This window comes from Corythoichthys intestinalis, chromosome 3 (assembly GCF_030265065.1).
Source record: "Corythoichthys intestinalis isolate RoL2023-P3 chromosome 3, ASM3026506v1, whole genome shotgun sequence".
Lineage (NCBI taxonomy): Eukaryota > Metazoa > Chordata > Actinopteri > Syngnathiformes > Syngnathidae > Corythoichthys > Corythoichthys intestinalis.
Window position 1 is genome coordinate 63419739 of NC_080397.1, and position 16654 is coordinate 63436392.

The following is a 16654-nucleotide window of genomic DNA, read 5'->3' on the forward strand; positions in this document are numbered from 1 at the left end:
ACTTGCTTAAAAAAATAAAATTACATTGGCTTCAAATATCGACTTAAGAAATTGGCTTCAGACATTGGCAATCAAATCAGTTGCCCCCCCCCCCCCCCTTTTATTTATTTTTTTAAAAATCGATATCGGCCTTTCAAAATCCCTTATCAGTCGACCCGAAGTAACCAACCAGCTTGTCGATGCCTCGGAGACTCTCCTCAGTGAAAGACGCTTGGTAGTCCTTGACGCCGATACTCAGTGGGTCCACCAGGCCGTTGGTATCACAGCTGAGTGAACCGCCCTGTAAAGAACAGGTATTTGGCAACTCTCGAACGGGAAAAAAAGCACAGAGATGCACTTTTTTAATGTCTATTGCCGTCAATGGCAGGATGACTCACAACTTGTGTGTCCACGCTGATGAGATACAGGAGTGGGTTTCCTCCTTTGGTGCTGACTGGCAAAGAGATGGTCAGATATAGGAGGCTGACTGGGAAGTTGCCTGTTGAAACCTGAATAAAGTTAAAGGAATGAACAAGTGATATTTAGAAAATGGCAATTTTTTAAACTAAATCAGTTTGCGGCACCTTCACAGTGAAGTTAAACTCCGGTCCGATGTCATCCAACATTTTCACCGTTGTTTCTGGTGCAGTGGTCGAATTTGCAACATAGAAATTGATGTTTGATTTCCTGCATTCAAAAATAAGAAATTGATAAAGGAAAATGTTTCCTTACCAGGTATATTTTTTTATGTCGATTGAAAAATTCACCTGGATAAAACGATGCCCGCATCATACTGAAGAGGAATGGACACATCCACTCGGTTGTCTGAGGGGACGTACTCTTTACTGTCACTGCAAGGCAGGAAAGACCATCAAATAACAATAATGCCAACCATGGGTGTTGAAAGAAATAGTATCTTTTCTCGTATTTACCGATCGACTGTTTGTATTACTCTAACTCACTTAATATAATTAATCAGGGAATAGTATCTTTTCTCGAATTTACTGTTTGACTGGTTGTATTACTCTAACACACCCAATATAAAATAAATAGCACTTATACCCATAGGCGGAGTTTGACTTTTGGGGCAGGGGGGGCACAACATGTTGATGACCCCGAAACGCAGTGTCAGCAATAAAATTAACTTACAAGAATATTTATAATAATAAGTTGACAATGAGCGTTTTTTGTTTCCCATCATTCTAGAGGGGAATTCGAAATGAGGCTGCTATGTCAATACTTTTAGCCAAGATTGTCATCCATTGAATATGGTACGCCCGCCGGAGTCGAGCAAATGTAGTTACCCCAGTCAAAAATTGTATCCCCTGGGCGGAGCCATATGGAGGTAGATTTGTGTCTTTATTATTCAATCAAAAAAAGAGTTGCTCAATAAAAAAAAAAGTTGCTGCAATCAAAAACATGCCAAAATAAATTTGAAACTCAAAAAAATGCATGTGACAGCTATTTTTCTCAGATTTTTTTTTAATTGGAGTCAAGTTTTTTTTAGTTGAAGCAACTTTTTTGATTGAAGTAATGTTGATTTGTGTTTGGGCCACATTTTGGCTAAGATGTTTTTGTCTTTCTTATTCAATCAAAAAATAAGTTGCTTCAAAAAAATATATTTTTTCAAAAAGAAAAATCACTTTCAATCATAGAAAACGTTTTTTAATGCGAAAAAATGTTTGACATTGAAAAATTTGCATTTGAACACTTAGTTTTTCATTGAAAAAGTTTTCTTTGATAAAAGCAATCCTTTTTGTGTTCAGGCCATATTATGGGTAGGACATTTGTGTCCAAATCATTCAATCCCCAAAAAGTTGCTTCAATCAAAAAAAAATATATATAATATATTTTCAATCAATGAAAAAAATCATTTGAAAAATAAAATTGCCCTCCCCCTTTTTTTTTTTTCTTACAGTATACAGTATCACATTATATGCAAAGCAAATGACCGTCTAAGGTGCTAGTCACATGATCTGTTTGAAAAATAATTTTGACCCATTATAAAAAAATATTTTTTTATTCATTTCATTCATTTTTGTTGCAGTTTTATTGCTTTACAACTTTTTTATACAAACGAAAGTCAATTTCATAAAATGAAACTTTTCGGCCACCAGGGGGGGCCTGGCCCCCCCTTAAAATCCGCTTATACCATAGCTTAAGGGAAAAAAGCAGAGTATAGGGCATAAGAGATACAGGACGCCTTCTTATCACGGAAGCACAACGTGTGCGTCATGCAACTGACATAGCAAGATTGACGCTGACAAGCCCACGTCTGCACTGCCACTTCTTGCAATTAGTTCTCTCGGACAGTCCAGAACAAATGGCGGGACGTCCTGTCCCAACACAAGGAACCCCTGAGAACGCCTGATATCCAACAGATAAAACAACTGATAAGACTCCAAGATCCCCTTTAACGCTGAGGTGGCAAAATCCACAACCCTTGTCGCCCTGACAACAGTAACTCCTGAATCCTCCTGTCCAATCCACAAACAGACAATAATTCTAAACAACGCCCGAACACACCCTTCTTCTGCCCACAACCCGCCCCGCGAGAGCCTTCAAAAAGACTGAATGTTTAACTAATCGTGGTCATTTTTCTGGGTAATCTTTTGTTAACTTGTGATATGGCTACCTTGGAACGAGTCTGTTTCCTCGCCTGAGTCTGTTTCTGTTTCGCCTCACCGTTTAATCTCTGTCTACCTGAATAAGTTGTCTACTTGTGTTTCGAAACCTTTTTCCGGCTTTTAAAATGGAGTCAGTACAAGGGGTTGTATGCGCGGGGTTTGGCCTTTTGGCCGGGTTGTAGGGTCTCGCCGGCCCGGGTCGTTGGATCTGCGCCAGCACAGGTCTGGCGGTTCGGCTGGCGTGATTCGGGCGATGTGGCAAGGAGTTCAGATTTCTTTAATGTTCACAGTTACATTCTTTCATTCGCCCCTTCCTGGTCAAAATGTATTGGACGTCTAGCACCCTCAATGCCAGCCGAAGGGTTAACAAGGAAGTGACCAAAAAATTGCCTCAAAACAAGTGACATCAAATCATTAGGAAGTGACCTGGAAACTCCTCAAAATCAACAGGCAGTGACCAATAAACAGGAGGTGGCCTGGAAATTCCTGTAAATCAACAGGAAATGATCCAAGATGTATAGGAAGTGATCCCGTAATGCCCCAAAATCAGGAAGTGACCTGCAAGTTACAAGAAATGATTGGATGCCTTGCACTGTCAATGGCAGCCAATGAGTCATCAAGCAAGTGACTGAAAAATGCTGCAAAACCAATAGGAAGTCATATCAAATCATCAGGAAGTGACCTGGAAATGCCCCATAATCAACAGGCGATGACCAATGAACATGAAGTGGGCTGGAATTGTCCTAAAAATGAATAGGAAATGATACAAGATGCACAGGAAGTCACCCCAGACTGCCCTAAAATGTATAGGCAAAAACCTGGCTTGGCCACGCCCACGAAAAATATCTCCAAACAGAAAGTGAAGTCACATTCAGAATGAGCTGCAGATTTTCGCAGTCTGCTAGCATGCTATCCATTGCCATATGACCGTTTTGTCATCCAGTCAACATGTACTACTGTAGTTAGCTAACTAGCTAACACAGAACTACAAAACTAGGGGCCGGGCCGTTTACATGGTGACTCTCCGAGAATATGAAAAATTTCAAATTTACATTTGCAGTTGCGTCTCCATTTGAACAATGTCGCAATTCCGCATGAAAACGATGTAGTATTCATGCCAGGCCCTAGGGGGCAGTGCTGATTTACAGGGCGACGGAGAATGATGCACTTTGACCCCACCAAGCTCCCTCAGCCCGGAAAAAAATATGCCCGCCCACTAGAAGCAATGTCATTTTTCTTTTGTTCAAAAAGGCACAAAAATTGAAACATTCAACATATTTAATTAAAAAATATTATTAAAACAGTAAATTAAAGCCGACATTCCGCCATATTTGCTGTTTTTAATGTTTAGTAGCACCGCTGCGCATGCCCAATGTGACGTGTACGAGTGCTGACGTTAACGGCGGGGTCTCGCGCCGCAGGACACTTTGATATGCATGCCGAGGAAGCCCCCCTCAAACCCCCGCATTTGGATTCTTCCACTTTGGAGGCAGGATTCAGAATTTTTTGTCTTCGCCGACGCCATATGCACACGAGGCGAGTCCGCTACTCAGTCATTGCGTCTTTGTGTCGCAGAGTCGCCATGTAAACTGCCCCTTAGAAATGATCATCAATTCTGGTTGTGATGTCAAAACCAGAATTGCTGTGAAAAAGGTGGGCGTTCCCTAATGCATTGTTTTGAGGGGAATAACTATGACATGGTAAACGACTGCCGGATTTGAGTGCCAAATTCGTTTTCCACATGTAAAATTATAAGAGTGCAGTCCTTTTCATTTTGGACATAGTCACCATTTCACAGCACCTTTAAAGGGAGTGACCACTTGACGAAATAAGGTGATGCTTTGAATTTAAGTTATGCTCTCTCAAAGTGTTCCTCTATTTTATTTGTTTACCTTTTAGCCTCAAACTTGACCTTGGCTTTATTCAACGGATTGTTGCGGTTGTATTCGAAATTGAGGTTGAATTTCATCTGTGGAAAAAGTACAAATACAAATTTGAGTGAACACAGGCTGAAAGATAAAATGAAAAAAAAAAATTCTGGTATTCACCATTTGGTCTTTTTTCAAGGCTGGGTATCCCACTTGGCAAACAACTGTTTGCTCTTGCGTCGAGGTGCATTTTACTCCCTCTGTCTGTAAAACAGTCATTTTGTAAAATCAATGCTTGCCGTATTTTCCGGACTATAAGTCGCACTTTTTTCATAGTTTGGCTGGGCCTGAGAATTATACTCAGGTGCGACTTATTTATTGATACTTACACACAAGACATGTCCTCTACTTGGAGTTGTGCTAAAACATTTAAATGTTTAAATAAAAAAAAATAAAAATAAAAAAAAATAAAACATCGTAAGCATGTACTCACAATGTTACGTGTTACTTGAGTTTTCTTTTCACCATATACTTTTTTACTTATACATGAGTACATTTTCACTTTTACTTGAGTAAAATTTTTGGCTACTTTACCCATCTCTAAAAATGACCTCCCCAAAATTTACCGTAATTTCCTGAATATAACGCACACTTTTTTCCCCCAAAATCAACTTGTAAAATCATGGTGCGCATTATACACGGGTACATGGATGGAGACAGGAATATATATATATATATATATATATATATTAGGGCTTTCAAAATTATCGCGTTAACGGGCGTTAATTAATTTTTTAAATTAATCGCGTTAAAATATTTGATGCAATTAACGCAGATGCCCCGCTCAGAGAGATTTTAAATGACAGTACACAGTGAAACGCTCACTTGTTGTGTTTTATGGAGTTTTGCCGCCCTCTGCTGGCGCTTGGGTGCGACTGATTTAATAGGCTTCAGCATCCATGAGCATTGTGTAAGTAATTATTGACTTCAACAATGGCGGGCTACTAGTTTATTTTTTGATTGAAAATTTTACAAATTTTATTAAAACGAAAACATTAAGAGGGGTTTTAACCCTTTAACACCGAAAGTGTCGGCAGCGACGCGTTTACGCATATCATCTTTGAAGCTTCGTCACGCTGTAATTACATCACCCACGTGCCGCTGGTTGGTCTCATTTGAAAGTGCGGAAGTTGATGTCCACACCAGCTTTTATTTGAAGTCAATCGACCCAGAAAAACGGGAGATAGTGTCATTTGAGTTTTATAGTTTTATTGCACTCGTAAATATGCATTCAAACGCTGCATGGACCATGTATCTATCTCCATATTTCCATCATTTCTTGTCCTTTTTCAAAACCGAAAGCAGCACAAAAGACTACATATCCCAAGAGCCATTCTGATGTCAAGAAGGACAACCGAATGTGATCATTTTTAATACATTTCCGAGCGAAGTGCCAACTAATGAAAGGGAGGCATGCGACGCAAGCAACGGCCGGTTGGTTTGAGTGAGCGACTTTGAAACGTGCAGAATGAATATAAAACTACATTTAGCGCAAGCTAATGCATTATTTCATCAACTCAAGGAGGAAGATGAGCCGTATTTGTCGTCTTTTTCTTTGCATGAGTCGGCGTCTCGGTGAATAGAAGTGACGGCAGCGCGCAATCGGCGAAAGAGAGGCTGTGTGACGTTGTGTGTAACGCAGCTCTGTGACCTGTTCAAGCTTTATTGAGTGCGCAAAAAAAAAAAAAAAAACTTTATTGAGTCGCATGCCTGCAAATTTTTAATTGAACTGAACTACTTGTCAATATTTTGTAAAATACTTTTTTTCAATGTTATATATTTTTTTTCTTTACTATAATCTTTTCAATTTTTATGTAGATGTGTGTTCGAGAAGCTTGATTGCATGTAGGTATATACTTTTGATAAAGTGATGAGTACAACACCTAACTTCACAAAGAGATATCCTCCAAACCCTTTTTGTGTTAGATGATATACAGTGAGGAGAACAAGTATTTGATACACAGTCAATGGGAAAACCCATTAGCAGTGTATCAAATACTTGTTCTCCCCACTGTATATAATTTTTTTTCTCATTATTTTGCACTGTATATAACCTGTTTTGACCATAGTATGTGTAAAGGCCAAAAACACCTATGACCATACCTGCTGTTTGTGTTGAATTGTCAAACATAAAACTATTCAATCTTATTTTTTTCTAGTGAATGTTTATCCTAAAAAGTTGAATAAATATGATCAAGCTTCAAAACGGTTGGTCGAGCATGTTTGGTTGTCAGTGGGACGTCAACATTACAAATTTTGAAAAAAGAGTTTGGGATTTTTTTGTTTTTTTTGGGTCTAAAATGTGGATTAAAATTCGTCAGTGAAGAAAACAACAGTTTGGACAGGAAGTTCAAGGTGTCCTGAAAAACGGGACCCAACTTGGCCATTGTAAACAATTTTTTCTTTGAAATATAAAGGCAACATCAAATGCATGCAAATTCGGCCAAAATAGGCTTAGGTGTTTAAGGGTTAATATAAAATTTCTCTAACTTGTACTAACATTTTTATTTTAAGAACTACAAGTCTTTCTATCCATGGATCGCTTTACCAGAATGTTAATAATGTTAATGCCATCTTGTTGATTTATTGTTATAATAAACAAATAGTCCTTATGTACAGTATGTTGAATGTATATATCCATCTTGTGTCTTATCTTTCCATTCCAACAATAATTTACAGAAAAATATGGCATATTTTATAGATGGTTTGAATTGCGATTAATTGCGATTAATTACGATTAATTAATTTTTAAGCTGTAATTAACTCGATTAAAAATTTTATTCGTTTGACAGCCCTAATATATATATATATATATATATATATATATATATATATATATATATATATATATATATATACATAAAACGATTTTTCTTTATTGACACGGCCATGTTGTGTTGAAGAAACGTATGCGGCGATCCGTTGCCGACCATTACGGTACATGACGTCACCATTTTTGTTTCGGTAATACTTCACTTTGATCGGCCGAATGATTTCGTCTGTGTTAAATACATTTTTCACTCTTCATAAAGCACAGAATTTTGTTTCTTGAACTCATTTGAGTCAACGTTTATTGCAGCTCCGCAACTTGGACCATAACAAACGTAACACAACACAGACTTCCTGTGTCCGTCAACTATATCTGTCCCTGGGGAAACTCAAACTCAAATAACAATAGTTCCTATTTACTGTCGTGTCGACAGTGATGAGCTCTCTCGGGTTTCCGACTTTCGTTCTCACTTTCATTTCACCGTATCAATCCATGGAGGAAACATTTATTCATCATGATGAAACGAGCAAGTTATGCAGCAGCCTTTAAAAGAAAAGTCCCATCTGTTTTGTTTTGTTTCCTGCATGTTCCAAGAACAAGAACCAAGCAGGGTGAGGCAGCATTTAGTTATTATGCTCCTCACCTCTGGAACAAGTTACCTGAACGTCTGAAGTATGCTCAAACTGTTAGCTCCTTTAAATCAGGGCTAAAAACTCTTTTGTTTCGCACTGCACATCCATAACTGTCTATAAATTTCAATCTACTTTCTTTCTATTCCTCTTGTGCTTATCTCCATAGCTGATTTAAATTATTATTATTAGTAGTAGTAGTTGTTTTTGTTTTATTTATATTTATTTATTTTTATTCTATTTGTGATTAAATGTGATTTTTATGTATAATTTTATTTACTATTTTGATTGTCTTGGTTTTAACGTATTGATTTAAATGTGATTTTTATGATCTTCATGTGATGTAATGCTCTTTGAATTGCCTTGTGTTGAATTGTGCTATATAAATAAATTTGCCTTTCCTTGCCTTTCAAAAATGTTTAGTTCAATAAATGTTTGCCCTCAATTACTCATCATTCAATGATATACAAAAGCTCTGTTAACTTACAGGAGGAAATACTGATGAGTAGAAAAGGTTGCCTGAATACGTGGCCAACACTTGAGTGTTATAAGCATTTTCCTTTTTGTTCTTCACTGTGACCTCGAACGACAGCTCTCGCTTATTGGCGCTGACCAGAAAAGGAGCTGAGCTGCAACAAATGAGCTCAAATTATTATAGAATTTAGTCCAAGCTGAGATGAAGTAGGAAGAGTGTTGATCTTACCTGGAACCTTTAGTGTCCGTCTTCACGCTCAGCACTAGATCACTGACACATACCTCATCAGAGCCACAGTCTTTGGTGAAGGGTATCTGAAAGTAGTAGAAATAACAGCTGCACATACGATGGTGAACAAAAATCTAAAGTCACAGCTAGCATAAAAATATTAACTCATGAGCGGCCATAGCTTCTAATGAGTTCACATCAGTTTATGCTTATGCCCAACTTGGCTTGCAAGCAGGACTGAACAGGCCCTCGCAGTTTGGCGCAACTTGGACGGCACCCAGCTCAGGATGGTGGCAGATCGTCCCCCTCTTATAATCTCATGAGAAACTAACGTGTTCGAAACTCGCTCCTTTTTTGTGTGGAACCTCTTTTGAGTTTTAGCCATGGCTGACAGATGTTTTTGTATCTCCTGAGATGAGAAATACATTCACACACCTAGGTGAAAAAAAACCTTTTGAAGAGGGTGTTACAATAAAGGAGGCGCAACTGAGCTGTGCAGCAGTGCCCTGAATGAAAACCAAAATGTGTCTTCTAATTGGGCAAATTCCACAAAGTGTGCCAAATTTCATACCTGTATAAGCTGTCCATAAGTCCCTGAAGAGATTTAATGGTGAACAATGGGTCGTCACAGCAACAGACAGAGACATGTGGACATGTGCCTTAAAATGTAGTATTACAAAAGGTCTTGTAACTACACTGACCAACCTGAAAGGAACTGGACATGTTTAAATAAAAGGAGTGACTTTCTGCTGCCACTAGTTGGCGCTGTAAGGTTGATGCAAATGACCCCTTCAAAACCTTTCAGGGTACAACTCTCATCAAGCACGGGAAGTTTGTATTTCCGCCAAGTTATGACTGTTCATAATTTGTGGTTTGGCCTGACGTAATAATACGACTTTTATTCCCGTACTGTTAATTCGACAGTTATTCTCGTACAAATAGTTGGACTTTTTTTCCCTCCCTACTATTACTATGAGAACAAAAGTCGTACAGGGTTAGGCTTTTGACTGTTTTCCCATTTTTTAAATGGTAAAATTCCAGCAACCCCAGTGTACTGAACAAATACTGCAGTGGAAAAAATGAGTTTGTTGTCAAAGGTGAGCACTTATGTGACTCAGGTACTTAAAGACAGTAATCATCAGGTTATGTCATCTTCTTTGAGCGGCTGCAAAATAACTATTAACCCAGAAGGAAAAAAGATTAGGCATCGAGCTACTCACAAAGAATTCCCAGGCAGTCGTAGAGAAAATGTCAAGGACCGGGTTGGCGTCAGCATTCTCCTGTTCGATTTCCACCTTCAGACTGAGGGAATTGACAAAATCGGGTGTCTCCTGATTGGAAAACAAATATAATCAGGGGGAATTTCCAAACAAAGCTAAATAAAAGTACAGTAAAAATAGTAGAAGTTCCTAACACATGACGCCGGTCGGAAATGTTCCCTATAAATTTATGGAAGTCACGTACTCTGCACATTGCCGGACTTTTGAGTGAATAAAAATTGCCCGATAAGGACTTTTTAACCGATAACCCGATGTTGTCCAACTCCAAAATTCAATAGTGATATCAAAGCGATACCGGTATATGTGATCAAGGACTATAATGGCTAATTGTGATGCTTTAACAATGATAAATGTAACAACTTCAAGTTTTCCAAACACTCTGTAAAAAAAAAAAAAAAAAAAAGAGAACTTCAACTGAAGTTAAAGAAAAAGTGCCAAAATAATGTCTCATTCCAATGAAATAAATGGAAATGAGCCACAATTACAACATTAAATAAATGGAACATTAAATAATGTATACATTAGTTACCTCAAAGTGCAACTTGAGGGTGACACAGCAAGTGATCATAAGTGTGAAATATGTTCTGGTACACTAGGGCTGTCCTAAACGACAAATTTTCTCCTGATTAGTCAGCCGACTAGTTTTAGGATTAGTCGACTAATTAAATAATTTTCTTTTTTTTTACTAATTTAGCAGTGAAATTTTTGTTGACGCTTATTAATTCACAAAACAATTTTGGAACACTTAAATTCTTTATTAAAGTACAAATAATCATGTAAATAACAATAATTAATCACAAATAAAGATGTCCGTGACGTCCGTGACGTGATTGGACCGATTGATCGGCAAACCGATCGATCGGTCCAATGACGTCATTTTCAAAGTATCGGAATCGCCCAAAAATTATCGGACATGGCTTTTTTAAATATATATATATATATATATATATATATATATATATATATATATATATATATATATATATACATATTAGTTTGAATCGTTTTCTAATTGTATATAACGTTACAGACAGAATGTCTTACACTCATCCAGAGTAGTTTTGGCTTAAAGTAGGGCTATCATATTTATGGCTTTAATGGCGGTAATTATTTTTTTCTTAATTAATCACGTTAAATAATTAACGCATGCGCTGCACAACCCACTCACGCATTGTTGCGTTCAATCTATGAAGGCGCTGTTTACCAATGTATAGAGCTAAACGCAGCATAAAATGAGTGGAGAGAATTTTGACAGCCTTTGGAGCCTTTTTTTATTTGGCTAAAGCCTTACATTCCCTCTCTCAGCAATTAAAATTAACGTGGGAGGCAATGTGAGGAAGAAAGGTGGTAGTTGATCATTTTCTTAACACCCTATGTTCTTTCCCAACGCAGAGAAGATACATCAATTGGTGCCCCTACGCACAGTCATGGTTGCACTTCCCATCATGCATTTGAGTTGAATGGCTGATGTATCATTTACTGAAAGCTCAACAAATACACTAGATGGCAATATTTAGTCACAATATACAAAGTCACATTTATCCTTTAAGAATTATAAGTCTTTCTATCCGTGGATCCCTCTCACAGAGAGAATGTTAATAATGTAAATGCCATCTTGATTATACTATGTAGTCATAATAAACAAATACAGTACTTATGTACTGTATGTTGAATGTATATATTCGTCCGAGTTTTATTCATTTTTTTTCTTAATGCATTGCCAAAATGTATTTGATCGGGAAAAATGATCGGAAATGATTGGAATTGAATCGGGAGCAAAAAAAAGCAATCGGATCGGGAAATATCGGGATCGGCAGATACTCAAACTAAAACGATCGGGATCGGATCGGGAGAAACATGAAAAAACATGATCGGAACAACCCTAATCACAAATAAACAATGAGGTTAAATTCTGATAGCGTTTACTAGTGCAAAAGAATGGAAAGTAAACAGATTCAGGACACTGACTTTGCCTTTCTAACATGATTAAAAAAATTCTGGCATTATCATTATAGTATACTACTATATACTGTATAATAGTAGTATAATAATTATAATAATTAGTCATTACCAGTCATATTTGTCATAAAGAGTGTCATTTGAAAACTGTTCTTAGTGTAGAATCTGTATTCTGTAGTATTTACACTACATATTATAATATTAATTCTGAAGTATGTGAGATTAACTTCAGAAATCGTTATTTATATGAGGAACATGTGCTTTTAATTTTGAAATGTTCACCGGAGGTACGTTCGCTAAACCGCTAATCGAAAGCTTTACACTCCGTGAAAAAAAACATTCTTCGTCCTTGCTTGTGGTGTCACTAATAGATTTAAAGTTTTTTTCGTTAACAAATGCTGTTTACCAGCTATTGAGTGTTATTGTATGACTGATTGCCGTAGTTAGCTGGGATAGGCTCCAGCACCTCCACGACCCTCGTGAGGAAAAAGCGGCATGGAAAATGAATGAATGAATGATTGGAACTGTACTGCATTGTTTCGCCACAGGGTGTGCTGTCGTGTATTTTATGTTCGGTGTGAAGAAGAAGAAAGTTAAAAGAGGCATTAGCGACCTGTTCTCAATGTCTCCCTCACTGCACTTTGGCTCTCATGGAGAGCACGTTCGCTCATGTGTTCGAAATAAACAATAGCAGACGTGCAAAGTAGCAAGTGAGCTGTAAAAATAGCGAGCTTAGTGGCGTGAAAAACGCGGGAAAGCTAAGTGATGCTAACGAACAGCTAGGCGGAGCTAAGCGATGCTAAACGGAGCTAAGCGAAGCTAAACGGCGCTCAATGAAGCTAAGCGACTGATACTCAGTTCGTCGTCGTGGAACAGTCCATTGTGGTGCGTGTGTGTGGGGGAGAGATAATATAAGTGTAGCATTCAAATGGCTTTCTTTTTGTTTTATTATTTGTTTGTTTGGTATGCTGACATAATTATACATGACGAATAGTTGGGGGTGCTGCTGGCTCCGGTGGCCCAAGGGCAATGGATTATGGGCCCCCTACTGGTTGGTGGCCTAAGGCGATCGCCTACTTCGCCTGAATAATAGATCCGCCTATGGCCATACTGTATTTTTGTCTTTGTATCCTGAAATTTCTCTCGTAACAAGAGCCACTATTCTCCCTAAAGGCGTGTCTTAACCTGAAAATTCTGTATGTAGAGACCTTGGTAAGTAGAGGTAACACTGTACTGATATTCTCCAATACCATATTAGATGTTTTTATCGGCGAATAATACTTTCAAAATAAGCTTATCAGATACCTGTACGTAGACTTGTACGTCTTCACAGTGCACACTAGATGATATCTTGGCGTTCCCCGTAAGCAAACGCTCATTGTTTTTCATGAAAAGCCCCCTTGAGGTGACACGCGAAGCCTGCAAATCGGCGTCCAGAGTCAACGTATAGGAGAAATCTAAAAGGGAGGACACAACTTAGAGCCTATTGCACATAAAATCCAAAAAAGAATTCTAGATTTACAGTACCAATGGGTCCAACAGGATTTTTAGGCCTGAAAATAGCACTGAAACACAGGGCGGTGTTGAAACACGTCATTTTGCGTCCACTGACGTCACAAGGTTTGCTGAAAATGTTGATCTTTTCAGGTTTGAAAGAAGCCGTGGCTGAGATTGTGGCTACTCCACGGGACCTGGGAATAAAAATTGATGTTATATTTTCAACAAACTCCGTCAACGGGTGAACTTTGTCTCACCAGAGTTGGACCACTTTTCCATGTGACCCCACTGAGATATCAGTGAGCGTGTCATCGTTTAAATCTTTGTAGCTATCGAGGGATCTTCCAAAAAAGTTCACTTGAGGGTCCATTTTAGAGCCAAGTATTCTCTGGAAAAGACAATGCATCAGTTGTTGTATGAAATGTAATTGCACCACTACATTTATTGTTCAAATCAAAATAGTCCAAACATCAGTTTTTGGGATCAAGTGTAAGTGGCCCAAAACCGATGTCAATATTATCTGATATCATTTTAAAATGCTTATATCCGCTGATGTTATCAGAACAACTCTAGTCTGTACCTGTGAGAACTGCTTGTCCAATGTCTTCTCCCTCCCGTTGTAGATGTAGATGACACCTCTTCCTTTGTCCTCTAGGGGCGCTCCGACCACAATGTCATTGAAACCGTCAAGATCCAAGTCGGGAACGGCCGACATGGCCATCCCAAAACGCGCGTTCTCAGTCGGAGGAGACCCTTTGAGGAATCCTTGCTCGTTCAGGATGCCCTTTAAGTTAAGGTAAAAAAAAAAAAAAGAAATACATTCAATATATTGTAATTTTGTAACCACTGTAAACACTGAAATCAAACATCTACCCTGAACGGTAGCAGTAGTCGAATACAGAATTGACTGAACGACTTTACTTATTAGCTGCCACTGACAACGATAGATGTCCAGTCCCTTTGCAGCCTGTCCTCCTGGTCAAAACTGATTGGACATCTATGATTGTCAGAGACAGTTAACGATTTGGCATGTGCCGGTCACCGGTTTCAAGGATTACCGTTGCATAAAAATGTCCCAGTTTCAAAACGACTAAAATTTTCTGAATTATCATGGTACGGTATTAGCTATTTTTGAATCCGTGGCTTGGAGCGGTAGCACCCCCCCCCCCCCCCCCACCCCCGGTTGTTGCTCAGTCCTGTGTCCCTGTGTCTGTTCGTGACACTAAACCTGAGCTTTTTCACCCCTACAAAAAAGACAAAGTGGCTAGTATGGGAGTACTTTAGCTACCGAAAAGAAACAGACGGCCGCGGCTTAGAGGAGGAAGGACAGCTTGACATGCTGGCGGAGGGTGGTTGCCAAGGTAGGTAACACCTCCAACATGATTTCACATAAACGTGACCATCATCCGTCACTTTACACAAAATTTAGGGTAAGTAAACGGTAAAAAAATGCAGATTTGGATTACTATTGCTATCTTTTTTGTTGACTATTCTTCGTGGGAGTTTTCCCCAAATCATACTAAATAATCAAAGCACTATGGCATGCTGCAGTGACGACAGTGACTCTGACGTGGACCTTACAACAATGTTGGAGTTCGTCAGGGGACGCGTGTTTGCGTACTGCTGAGCTCCCGAGTGAAGAGTGGTCAAGGTGGAAGTATTATTTTTTTGTGAATAAATGTGCATAAGTGGAAGCTTCTCCCCTTTTTTGGTACTTTTAGACACGTATCCTACCTACCGCGCGTTACAATGTACAAGACATGGATTACAGAAGGTGTGCTCTTTGGCCTGTACTGTATGTAAAGCACACGACAGCTCTGGATGCTAACAATCTACATAATTATATTGGGATAAGTTTAAAAAACGCAACATGCTTACCTTGAATATCTGCTAATAAAACCGGAGTTCCCAACAACACTCTCTCCCTCTGTTGCCATTGAGACTTACTTGCAGCAAGTGCATCACTAGTTTTATCCAACTTTTGTCTTATCAGGTATATGCTGCACGCATTTTTCCCTGAAGCTCGTCTTGTGAACGACCGACAGTGCTGTCCGGCTCTTCACTTTTCAGATCCGGTTCAAATAGGAAGGGTAGAACTGACGACATGTTGGGAAAGCTAACGAGTGACAAGCTGGAATTTTGGTATTCGGGGCCAGTGACGTCACGCACTGCGACGTAACAAGAATGGCGACCTACCACTTAAAATAATTTTACAAACTTTATTAAAACAAAAACATTAAGAGGGCTTTTAATATCAAATTATTATAACTCATACTAACATGTATCTTTTAAGAATTACTTGTCTTAAAAATAGAGGATCCCTTTAAGGTTATCATACTTGTCAAAACCTCACACCGGCACATGCCTATCAATGTATTAATAATCGTTACCTTGGTGACGGTGAAGAGATAAACACGGCCTTGCTCCCTCTTTTGCTCGCTCATAAACATGGGCGCCCCAACCAGCAGCAGGTCCGTCACCCCGTCTTTGTCCACATCCAGCGAACACAGGACGCTGCCAAAATAAGCTCCGATCTAGATGAGGGATAACCTCCCTAGCTCACTGACGTCCGACTTCAAAATGATTTGTAGATTCCGGTCGGTCGCACTACCTGTTTTCCTCTCTCAGAATCGATGATCGTGAATTGCTTCTGGGCGTTGAACCTGTAAACGATGACTTGTCCCGAGTGGTTGGAGCGAGGCGCTCCGGCCACAAAATATTCTGTGCTGCCATCGCTCAGAATGCTGACAGAGTAACCTTCAAGTTGACCAAAATACTCTATCAGATACTTACTGTATGTATTGTAGTCCTCTTGATAATACTGCAATGTTTAATACCCAATAAGGAGCTGTGGTTTCTATCTTGAAGTGTTCCCTCAAAGGCTGAGACGGGGAGTACATCTACTGTGGAGCCCGTCTGATGGACGACGGTCCCGGCCCAACCGTAAGCTCCCACTGCTCCCAACATCATCATGTCCTGTAAAAGCAATGACCAAATGGCTTCTTACTTGGAGTTTGTGAAAATCAAAGGTTAGCGAAGCACTTCATTCATAGAAAACAACCCCGATAGCGAGTGACAGTGCACCGAATCCAGCGTCAGCTCGCCAGATCCACATAGCAATCATGCCTGCTGAACCTCAGTGCCCCAAATGTGGCGGGGATCATCAATCTGACAGTCCAGACTCGATAGCCGGTGACTGTGCACCAGATCTGGCGTCAGCTCGCCAGATCCACATAGCAATCACATCTGCTGAAGGCCTTGGTGCGCCAGATGCGGCCAGGG

At 39.2% G+C, this 16654-nt stretch overlaps 1 protein-coding gene across 2 annotated transcripts in view; it reads right to left on the bottom strand.

Annotated features, from left to right (window-relative positions):
* The window catches only part of itga2.2 (integrin, alpha 2 (CD49B, alpha 2 subunit of VLA-2 receptor), tandem duplicate 2), a 65437-nt gene that overhangs the window by 13234 nt on the left and 35549 nt on the right, over positions 1–16654 (bottom strand). For both annotated transcript variants that reach the window (XM_057831260.1, XM_057831258.1), the window contains exons 11-26: positions 16210–16348; positions 15984–16129; positions 15763–15906; positions 13953–14156; positions 13630–13760; positions 13403–13566; positions 13181–13332; positions 9857–9967; positions 8637–8722; positions 8421–8562; positions 4655–4738; positions 4499–4575; positions 747–830; positions 564–666; positions 378–488; positions 170–280 (exon numbers count right to left, since the gene is read on the bottom strand). In XM_057831260.1, the coding sequence (XP_057687243.1) occupies positions 170–280; positions 378–488; positions 564–666; positions 747–830; positions 4499–4575; positions 4655–4738; positions 8421–8562; positions 8637–8722; positions 9857–9967; positions 13181–13332; positions 13403–13566; positions 13630–13760; positions 13953–14156; positions 15763–15906; positions 15984–16129; positions 16210–16348 (1989 nt within the window). The remainder of the gene's footprint in view (positions 1–169; positions 281–377; positions 489–563; positions 667–746; positions 831–4498; positions 4576–4654; positions 4739–8420; positions 8563–8636; positions 8723–9856; positions 9968–13180; positions 13333–13402; positions 13567–13629; positions 13761–13952; positions 14157–15762; positions 15907–15983; positions 16130–16209; positions 16349–16654) is intronic.